The following is a 10988-nucleotide window of genomic DNA, read 5'->3' as shown; positions in this document are numbered from 1 at the left end:
CAAAAACTTCTCATTTTGGGCTTCAAGGCTCTCCCTCACCTTGCCCCCTCCTACCTCTCATCCCTTCTCTTTCTACTGCCCACCCTGCAAGCTCCGTTCCTCTGCTGCTCACCTCCTCACGGTCTCCTATTCATTCCTATCTCGCCATCGACCTCTGGCCCACGTCCTACCTCTGACCTGGAATGCCCTCCCTCCTCACCTCTGCCAAACTAATTCTCTTCCCGACTTCAAAGCCCTATTGAGAGCTCACCACCTCCAAGACGCCTTCCCAGACCAAGCTTCCCCTTTTCTCTCTGCTCCCTTTCTGCTCTCCCTCCACCCTCTGCTCCCTTCCCCCTTATCTCCCCTCAGCTAAGTCCCCTTTCCCTCTGCTCCTCCCCCTCTTCCTTCCCCTCCACTCAGCAATGTACTCATGTGTATATATTTTTATTACCCTATTTATTTGTTAATGAGATGTACATCCTCTGGATTCTATTTATTGTGATTAAGTTGTCTTGTTTTTGTCTGTCTGCCTCCCCCGGTTAGACTGTAAGCCCGTCAATGAGCAGGGATTGTCTCTATCTGTTGCCGAATTATACATTCCAAGTGCTTAGTACAGTGCTCTGCACATAGTAAGTGCTCAATAAATACTATTGAATGAATGAATGGAACCCAATGCTCTCTGCTTGTCTGTTTGTCTCAGGCGTCTCCCAGTTTTCAGTTAAGAAAGCAGTTGGATAGAGCACGGGTCTGGGAGTCAGAATGACCTGAGTTCTAATTCCAGTTCTGTCACTTGTCTGCTGTGTGACCTTGGACAAGTTACTTTGCTTTTCTGTGCCTCAGTTACCTCATCTGTAAAATGGGAATTAAGACTGTGAGCCCCATGTGGGACATGGACCATGTTCAACCTGATTAGCCTGTATCTACCTCAGAGCTGGCACATAGCACTTTACAAATACCTTTTTTTTTTTTAAAGAAGCAGCCCCAAGAGGATTTGAGTCTCTGTTTATTTGAATTTTCCCCTCAGAGGCACATTCAATCAGCAAACCAAGAAGAGTCCTGATTCCAGGTGGATGGGAGGGTGGAGGAAGGAGCCAGAGGAGGAGACTTGGAGGGTGAAGCCAAGTAGCAGCATTGCAGAGATGAAGATTCAGAAAATCTTGATAGGAGAACCTTTTGGAGACTGTGAGATAGGAAGGGAGGGAAAGAAGGGTGATGTGGGGTTCTGGGCTGGTGTTACCCTAGAAACCTGAAGTCAGGGAGGACTGAACTGGTCCCACATGGCCCACAGTGTGATGCAGATGCAATTGGATGAACTGTTAGCACTTTCCTGCTCCGTTGTGCTTCCAGAGGCATCACTGTGTTGGCCCCTTGGCTGCCCAGGATCTCCCTGCCTATCGGATACTCTGGCTGTGGATCCCCGGCGTCCCCGCTCTGCAGCTCTAGGCCGCGATAGGCCAGCACACACAAGGAGCTCCAGCAAGACAGGAATGGGCTACGAGAAGTTGGCGATGTCTCCGTAACAAGCTGGGGAATAAGCTCTTCTTTGGAATTCACTCCTGGTGGATCTGGGACCTGTAGAACCTGCCCCCAGCCCCATGCAGACCTGGTGAGTTTACCAGCACAGACTTTTGCCAGGGAAGAGAATTTTATTCAATTTCTATTATTAAAAGTTCTTTCTTTTTCCGGCTCCTCCTCCTCCTCTTCCTTCCTCTCCACCTTTTCCTTCTGTCTTCCTTTTCCTTCTCTTCCTCCCCTTTCTTCCCTTCCCCTTCCAGCTCCTCCTCCTCTTCTTCCTCCTCCATTTCCTCCTTCTCTTCCTCCTCCTCTTCCCCTCCTCCTCCTCCTCCTCCTCATTCTCCTTTTCTTGTCAAATTTATATGATTAATAACTCTTTCCTTTTCCTGCTCCTTTCTCTCCAGCTCCTTCTGCTCTTCATCTTCCTTACCTTCTGCCAGCTCCTCGTTTCCTTACTCTTCCTCCTCCTATTTCCTCTCCTTGTCTTCCTCCTCCTTTTCCTTCTCCTCCTTCTGTTCCTCTCATCATCCTTCATTCATCCCCTTCCATGTTCTTCCTCTCTCTTCCCTTCCTCCTCCCCTTCTTCCTCTTCCTCACCCTCCTTGTTCACTTCTTTCTTTTCTTCCTTCTCTTTCTTCTCTCCTCCTCGTTCTCCTCCTCCTCCTCCTCCTCCTCCTCCTCCTCCTCCTCCTCCTCCTTTTCTTCCTCCTCCTCCTTGTCGTTCTCCTCCTCCTTCTTCTCCTCCTTTTCCTCCTCTTCCCTTTCCTTTCTTCTACTCTTTCCCTCTTTCATTTTCCTTACCCTCATCCTTTTCCTCTTTACTTCCTCCTCATATTTTTCACCCTCATCTTCCTCCTCTTCTCATCACCAAGAAGTTTTAACTCTAATAATAATAATTATAATTACTAACAATAATTGTGGTATTTGTTAAGTGATTACTAGTTTCCAATCACAACACTAAACGTGGAATAGGTTAAAAAAAAATCAGGCCTGATACAGTCCTGTCCCAAATGGGGCTCACTGTGAAGTATTTAGTCCCTTTTTTAACGAAAGAGGAAATGGAAGCACAGAGAAGTTAAGTGACTTCCCAAAGTCACACATCGGATGTGGTAGAACCTGGATTAGAACCCAGGACCTCTGACTCCCAAGACCTGGGCTCTCTCTATTAGGTGCGCTGCTTTTCAGAAGTGAGAATTTAAATTCTTTCTTTTGAGTTTGGGAAGGGGGGAAAACTCTTTTGAACCCTGTTCACCTTAGAGAAGCAGCGTGGCTCAGTGGAAAGAGCCCAGACATGGGAGTCAGAGGTCATGGGTTCGAGTCCCAGCTCCACCACTTGTCAGCTGTGTGACTGTAGGCAAGTCACTTAACTTCTCTGTGCCTCAGTTACCTCATCTGTAAAATGGGGATTAACTGTGAGCCTCATGCGGGACAACCTGATTACCCTGTATCTACCCCAGCGCTTAGAACAGTGCTCTGCACATAGTAAGCGCTTAACAAATACCAACAGTATTATTCCCCAAATACTCGCCTAAATCTGGGTAGTAGGGCGCCACCTGTTGGAGCTCTGGCGTCACCCACTCTCCCTCAGGGAGCCAGGGGGAGGTTCAGCTCAGGCCCCCCCCCAGCTCTGCTCCCCACTGAGAAGAGATGGGGGCTTGGACGGTTCTGGGCAGGGGTCTCAATGCCCTGGGCCCTGGGCTGTAGCAGATGGGGTAGCTCCTTAAGGAAGACTCTCTGGAGGAGAGATGGGAATCCTTGTACAGCTGCTAAATAGCCTGGTCCCCCACTTTTCAGAGGGAAAAGGGCCTCCGGAATGAGAGGCCCCTGGCAAGGGCTGAGGATCTGGACAGCCAAAACATCACTTCCCCTGAAATATCCCAACCCAACCCATCCCTCCCCTCCTCATCTCAGAGCTGGACAGGCACTGAGCTCGTGTCTGTAAGCATCAGAGAAGTCCGGTTTGGCTGTGCACATTGGAGTCGTCTGTGGGCTGTGGAATGTGTGGGTATTGAGGTGGGGTCCCCGGACTTTTCCTTTAAGCTCGGCAAAGTGAGCTCTCAACACATATCAGACATGGTGATAAATTAGAAAGATGGATGGACAGACAGATGAATGGACAGACAGGCAGACTGACAGATGGATGGATAGGCAGCCATAAAGACAGTCAGGCAGGTAGACAGACAAATAACTGTTTTCAGGAAACAGGCAGCAGTTCTGACAGAGGAGTGCTGACTTACCTCACTGATAATTTTGGCACACTGATCTGTGGGAATAAAGGGGAGTATGTGAGAGATAGAGCTGTCCCGGGGACTCAAGGTCTCTGAAAGGATGGATTGTTCTGAGGGAATGTGTCTGCTAATTATGTTGTAGTGGACTCTCCCAAGCTCTTAGTACAGTGCTCTGCATATACTAAGCCCTCAGTAAGTATGATTGACTCACTGAGGGAAGCCAATGGGATTCTTCCTGCCCAGGAAAGGGATGGCAGAGAAGGCACATTCGTTCCCCTGTTCTCTCACTTAGCCTGCATTGCCCATTTCTAGAACAGAGCAGACATGAACCCGGAGGATGGATGGACAGAGGGATGAGATGCGTTTACCTATGTCTTCAAATAGGTTTATATTCTTTCCACTGAAGTTCATTTCCTGGCTGAGAGTTTTGAAGTGAAAAAGATATTTTTCATATGAATCAACACTCAGTCTTCGACCTAGGAGCAAAGGAGAGGAAAGAATATTGATTTATCTGGAGTACTGGGTCCTGGCTGTGGGGAAGAGCCCATCTCTCACCCTGCCCTGATTACCCTGATTATTCCGGGAAGGGAAGCCACCTCGTTAGCCCTCTGGAGAAGTGGATGGTCTTCAAACCTAAGCAGGGGTTAGTTACTCTCTCAGCTACTGGGGCACAGAAACCCCTTCCCTCTAGAGGCCCCGACTTGAGGCCTCTGCTTGAGGGTCAGTGATGGGGCAGGAAGCCTGGCTCTCCCTCAATCCGGCTCAGGGTCTGGGCTTCTGGCCAACTGGAGTTGGAGCCCCACAGAACCAGATCTCAATGACCTCTCCTGGGGCTAGGCTAGAGGGTTGGGGGCAGGGGCTCCTCCAGGGTGGGCTCTGCTCCTGTTGCCACATGCACCCTCCTCCTCACCCCCTGTGCTGCACAGCTACTCTCTTGTTCATCAGCCTTTCACTTACTGAGAAAGATCACCGAAGGGATCATCTCTTGCCCTATTTTCTTCAAGGCGTGGAGTATGGCGTAGTTTGAATAATCCGTTTTCATAACAGTTATATACATTTTATCTAAAGAAGAAAGAGAGTGTGAGGCTCACTTATGGGTCTGAGGATGCCCTGAGCTGCTGCTTTCCTTTGGGTCAGTCTCTCAGCCTCAATGACACTGCTGACCACTCCTCATCAGAATCACATGATTCGCCCCAGCTGGAGCCCTGAGCCAGGGTCTCGCTGGGATACCTATGTGTGTACAAAACCAGATCCCACGCATGGAATCTCAGAGACTACATCATCATCCATCAAAGTCCTTCAGAGGACTGCAGCTCCACCCAACATTAAGTCCCGGCATGATTCCCACAGAATGTGCTCTAAACTTGAGCAACCTACAGATCCGATGCATCGAAAAGCAGCATCCTAACCATCAAGAAGATGGACTGACTGGCTCTCGGAAAATGGAATAAAACAGGGAGCTGCAATGACCAGTTTTGTTGGGAGGAGAAATTGTGGCTTTTCAGACACATCATATACTGTGCTGCCACCAGGCTGGTTTCACCTGGCAGAGAGATGCCACCACAAGGGTTTCACCTGGCAGAGAGATGCCACCACAGGGGTTTCACCTGGCAGAGATACCCCCAGGATGGTCTCACCTGGCAGAGAAATACCACGAGGATGGTTTCAACTGGCAGAGATGCTCCCAGGAGAGTTTCACGAAAATGACTCAACCATGAAAAGACAACTTTCAGTAAAACAGCAAGTGCATTCCATACCCCTCGCCTCATCCCGAAGGTAACAAAACAGGGGCCCACAATAAAAAGTGTAGCCTTAGAGGAAAGAGCCCAAGACTAAATCAGAAGGCTTGTATTCTCATCCTAGCTCTGCCACTTGCCTCCCGGATGACACTGGGCAAATCACTTAACTATGTCTCAGATTCCTCAACTGTAAAGAGGGGATAAAATAGCTGTTCTCCCTTCCCTTCAAACTATGAACCCCAAGTGACACAGGGACCATGACTGAGATCTTGTATCTATCCCATTGCCAGGGATAGTGCTTGGGACACAGTGAGTGCTTAATACTTGATCTCGTCTATCTCACAACTGACCTCTCGCCCACATCCTACCTCTGGCCTGGAACACCCTCCCTCCTCATATCAGACAGATAATTGCCCTCCCCCACTTCAAAGCCTTACTGAAGGCACATCTCCTCCAAGAATCCTTCCCTGGCTAAGTCCTCTTTCCTCTTCTCCCACTCCCTTCCGCATCGCTGTGACTTGCTCCCTTCATTCATCCTCCCTCCCATCCCCACAGCACATATGTATGTATCCGTAATTTATTTATGATTTACATTAACGTCTTTCTCTTCCTCTAGACTGGCACATAGTAAGCACTTAACAAATGCCATAATATTATTATTTTAGTCCTCTGCCTGTCCACAGTAGGCACTGAATCAATGTAATTTTTAAATGGTATTTATTGAGTGCTTACTGTATACCAGGTATGTGCTGGGTGCTGGGGTGGATGTAGTCCCTGTTCCATGTGGGGTTCACAGACTTTGTCTCCATTTTGCAGATGAGGGAAATGAGGCACAGAGAAGTTAGGTCATGCCCTAGATCATATGGCAGACATGTAGGGGCGTGGAGATTGGAGCCCAGGTCCTTCTGACTTCCAGGCCTATGCTCTATCCGTTGGGCCATGCTGCTATGGATTGAGTGACTGTTGATCTAGTCTGGGCTGAGTGTTGACACTGGAGTTTGATGACCCTCTCTACTGTGAGCTCAATGTGGGCAGGGGAAGTGCCTGCTTATTGTTGTATTGTACTCTCCAAAGCAGTTAGTGCAGTGTTCTGCATACAGTAAGCGTTCTATAAATACAATGGAATGAGTGAATGAATGAATGAACTTGGATGCCCTGCTGGTCCCTCAGATTTGTCATGTCCAAAACAGAACTGCTCATCTTCCCATCTAAACCATGGCTTTCCCATAATTGTAGGCAGTACCACTATCCAAACTTCCCTTTCTCACAAGATTGTAACCATGGCATTATCCTCAACGCATCTTTCAATCAATCTGTCCCCAGGTCCTGTCAGTTTAACCGTCACGATAACACTAAAATCTGCCCTTTCTTCTCCATTCAAACTACTACCAGGTTGATCCAAGCCCTTATTCTGTCCTTGCCTTGATTAATGGATCAGCCTCCTTCTGACCTTCCTACCTCCTTTCTCTCTCCTCCTCAGTCCATACATCATTCTGCTGCTTGGATCATTTTTTAGAAACTGTTCAGTCCATGTTTCCTCACTCCTCAAGAACTTCCAGTGGTTGCCCATCCATTTACTCAATCAATTGATCAATGGCACTTACTGAGCACTTACATAATGCAGAGCACTCTATTAAGTGCTTGGGTGAGTACAGTACAACAGAGTTGGTAGGCAAGTTTCCTGCTGATAAGGAGTTTACAGTCTAGAGGGGGAGACAGACTATAAAAAATATTATGGTTATGTACACAAGTGCGTGGGGAAAGAGGATGGGATGAATATCAAGTGCTTAAAGAGTAGAGATCCAAGCGCAGGTCCAATGCCACCATCGGTTTTAAAGCACTCTCTCCCTCTTACCTTACCTTGCTGATTTCCTGTTATAAATCAGTCCACTCACTTCATTCCTTTTATGTCAACCTGCTCACTGTACTCTTATCTCATCTATTTCACCATCAACCCCTTACTCACAACCTCCTCCCAGCCTGTAACTCCCTCCCCTTTCAAGTAAGACAGACCACCACTCTCCCCACATTCAAAGCCTTATTAAAATCACATCTCCTCCAAAAGGCCTTCCCCAACTAAGCCCTCATTTCACCTATTTCCTCTCCCTTCTGCATCACTTAAGGCTTTGGATCTGTATTCTTTAAACACTTGGAATTCACCCCACCCTCAGCCCCACAACACTTATGTCCCACATCTGCAACTGATTTTAATGTCTAGCTCCCCCTCTAGACTGTAAGCACCTTGGGAACATGTCTAACAGCTCTGTTCTATTGGACTCTCCCAAGTGCTCAGTACAGTGCTCTGCACATGGCAAGTGCTCAGTAAATACCATTGATTGGTTAACTGAGTGCCCACCCGGTCCAGGGTCATATGATCTGTTAGCATGCCTGGGAATCAATCAATGGTATTACCTGTGCAGAGCACTGTACTAAGCCCTTGGGAGAGTAATGGATCGATCAATCATATTTATTGAGTGCTTAATAACAACAATAATAATAATGATGTATTTGTTAAGTGCTTACTATCTGCCAAGCACTGTTCTAAGTGCTGGTTTAGATACAAGGTTATCAGGTTGTCCCCCATGAGGCTCACAGTCTAAATCCCCACTTTACAGATGAGGTAACTGAGGTCCAGAGAGCTTAAGTGACTTGCCTAAAGTCACGCAGCTGACAAGTGGCGGAGCTGGGATTAGAACTCATGACCTCTGACTCCCAAGCCCGTGCTCTTTCCACTATGCCCTACAGTGCTATGTAGGGCACTGTACTAAGCGCTTGGGAAAGTACAATACAACAATAGAACAGATGCATTCCCTGCCTGCAAGGAGCTTACAGTCTAGAGAACAAGTTTATGGTCTAGAGACAAACTAGAAACTAGGTCAACAGTTTAGAAATAACTCAAAATCCCAACAAGGCACTCAGAGCCAGGGTGGTCTCTGCCTGTTGAGTCCCCACACCAGTGGATGGGTCCACAACACGAACAGCTGGTCCTGCTGTTCTAGATTCACCGAAGGGAGGGGGGTGTGGGAGCCACAGGGCACTCATCGGTCTGCTCCATGGGTCCAACTCACCATCTTTAAAATAGTATTTCCCTGGTATGTTTTGCTGTACTCCAAATCGTTCTGCTTTAATACATTCAGTTGAACTAGAAAGACAGTGGAATTTGGGTCAGATCAAATTCTCCTTCCTGCTAGGTCAATCAATGCCCAGGGATGAACACAGACCCTACTCCGTGATCATAGGTTCAGCTATCACCCACCCATACATGGATCAGTGCTGATGCTCTATGTGAGCCATGGCCCCAGGCATCTGCTGGGGGTGGACGAGGCTTTGCAGGTCTAGTGGAAGCTTTGATGGACCACATGCTGGCCTTGGAGCACTGAATCTGATTCACCAGGACAGGGGTAGCAATCTCACCTGCCCACCTGCTAGGGGCAAACTCATGATCTGGGCAGTGGATGTGGTGAAAGAGAGGAAAATGACTAAGGAGCATGTCAGAGTCCAAGGGAGCCACTTACTCATCTAGAAAGTAGGTGAATTGCACGTGATTGGAGGAAGTTGTTACAAATAAGGCTCGTTTTGGCTTGGGTCCTTCCGGATTCATTTCTATTGATTTTGCTGCCAAACCAACTTGAAACCATAGTCCTGCAAACTGGAAGAAATGGATCATTTGGAGAATCAGGATGGCCTAATAGAAAGAGCATGGACATGGAAGTCAGAGGACCTGGGTTCTAGTCCTAGATTTGCCACTTACCTGCTTCATAACCTTGGGCAAGTCACTTAACTCTCCTGTGCCTTTGTTCCTGCATCTGCAAAATGAGGATTCAGTACCTATTTTCCCTCCTACTTAGATTATGAGCCCCATGTAGGACCTGATTATCTTGTACCTACCTCAGAGCTTTGTACGGTGCTTGGCACATTATAAGTGCTTAACAAATTCACAATTATTATTATTGCCACTTCAGAGACAAATGAGGCAATAGGTGAGGCTATTGGAAATTAGAGATGAAGCTAATGGAAAGAACACTGGCCTGGAAGTCAGAGGATGTGGGTTCTAATCCAGGCTGTGCCACATGTTTGCTGTGTGACCTTGGGCAAGTCACATCACTTTCCTGGGCCTCAGTTATCTCATCTGTAAAATGAGGATTAAGACAGTGAGCACCATGTGGGACAGGGACTGTGTCCATCCTGATTACCTTATATCTGCCCCAGTACTTAGAACAGTGCTTGGCATGTGGTAAGCACTTAAAAAAATACCACAGTTATTATTATTATTATTATCATTATCTCTTGAGGCTTTTTTTTGCATCTGAATGGGTTCCAAGCATAGGAAATGCAGTCGTTAAGTGCTTATTGCTATGTCGGGCTGGGCGGGGTGAGGGGGCTTGCTGTCCTAGGCAACAGGACAGTAAAGCAGCGTGGCCTAGTGTCTAGAGCCCAAGCCTGGGAGTCAGAAGGACCTGGGTTCTAATCCTGACTCCACCACTTGTTGGCTGTGTGACCTTAGGCAAGTCGCTCTGTGCCTCATTTACCTCATCTGTAAAATGGGGATTAAGACTGTGTGCCCCATGTGGGATATGGACTGTCCAACCTGATAAGCTTGTATATGTGGGACATGGACTGTGTCCAACCTAGATGGCTTATTATAGTGCCTGGTGTATAATAAAGTACTTAATAATGTTGCTATTTGTTAAGCACTTACTATGTGCAGAGCACTGTTCTAAGTGCTGGGGTAGACACAGGGGAATCAGGTTGTCCCACGTGGGGCTCACAGTCTTAATCCCCATTTTACAGATGAGGGAACTGAGGCACAGAGAAGTTAAGTGACTTGCCCACAGTCACACAGCTGACAAGTGGCAGAGCTGGGATTCGAACTCATGAGCCCTGACTCCAAAGTCCGTGCTCTTTCCACTGCGCCACGCTGCTTCAAATACCAATATGGTACTTAACAAATACCATAAAAAATTCCTAAACAAACTAAAAAAAAGCCCAAACAGAAATGGGAAGCAGCATGGCCTAGTGGCAAGAGCATGGGCCTGGAGTCAGAGAACCTCCAGCTCCGCCACTTGTCTGCTGGGTGACCTTTGGTATTCCTGTCCCCTTCCCATGTCCCGTTCAACCTTCCACCCTGCTTTCTTTTGCTATTTGAGACCTGTATCTCACTCACTCTCTGTGGCCCTTATCTCTGCTAGTTACTGAACCCCTGCTCTTTGACAGGCACAAACTGAGCTTTTGGGAGCAGTTAATAGAAGCAGAAGAACTCTTGCCAGCAGATGAATGGTCTAATGGGATGTTGAAACAGTCGACTGATGACAGGAGAAAAGAAAATGGAATGAGTAACTGAGAGGAGTTTATAAATCGATACATACATAAGGGTTGAGGTGATTGTGGGGTTGTCACAAACCAGGGAAAATGGACACTGATCAGAGAATGGGTCCTGGGAGACAAATGAGGGTGGAAAGAGCTGGAGGTGGAAGGTGGAAGGAACCCCAGTTAGGGGGAATCAATCAGTCAATCAATGGTATTT

General features: G+C 47.6%; 1 protein-coding gene across 1 annotated transcript; it reads right to left on the bottom strand.

Annotated features, from left to right (window-relative positions):
- Nucleotides 1-989: 989 nt before the first annotated feature.
- On the bottom strand, nt 990-9106 carry LOC114811323 (major urinary protein 3-like). The gene is made up of 6 exons (XM_029063953.1): nt 8980-9106; nt 8533-8606; nt 4683-4787; nt 4094-4201; nt 3735-3760; nt 990-1162 (listed from the first exon to the last, which is right to left on the bottom strand). Exons 1-6 carry the CDS (start codon nt 9063-9065, stop codon nt 1130-1132), a joined length of 432 nt encoding a protein of 143 aa, XP_028919786.1. The 5' UTR covers nt 9066-9106; the 3' UTR covers nt 990-1129.
- Nucleotides 9107-10988: the final 1882 nt, after the last annotated feature.

The sequence above is a fragment of the Ornithorhynchus anatinus genome, chromosome 4 (genome assembly GCF_004115215.2).
Source record: "Ornithorhynchus anatinus isolate Pmale09 chromosome 4, mOrnAna1.pri.v4, whole genome shotgun sequence".
Lineage (NCBI taxonomy): Eukaryota > Metazoa > Chordata > Mammalia > Monotremata > Ornithorhynchidae > Ornithorhynchus > Ornithorhynchus anatinus.
Note: the sequence above shows the minus strand (reverse complement) of the source record. Positions and strands in the feature narration are given on the sequence as shown.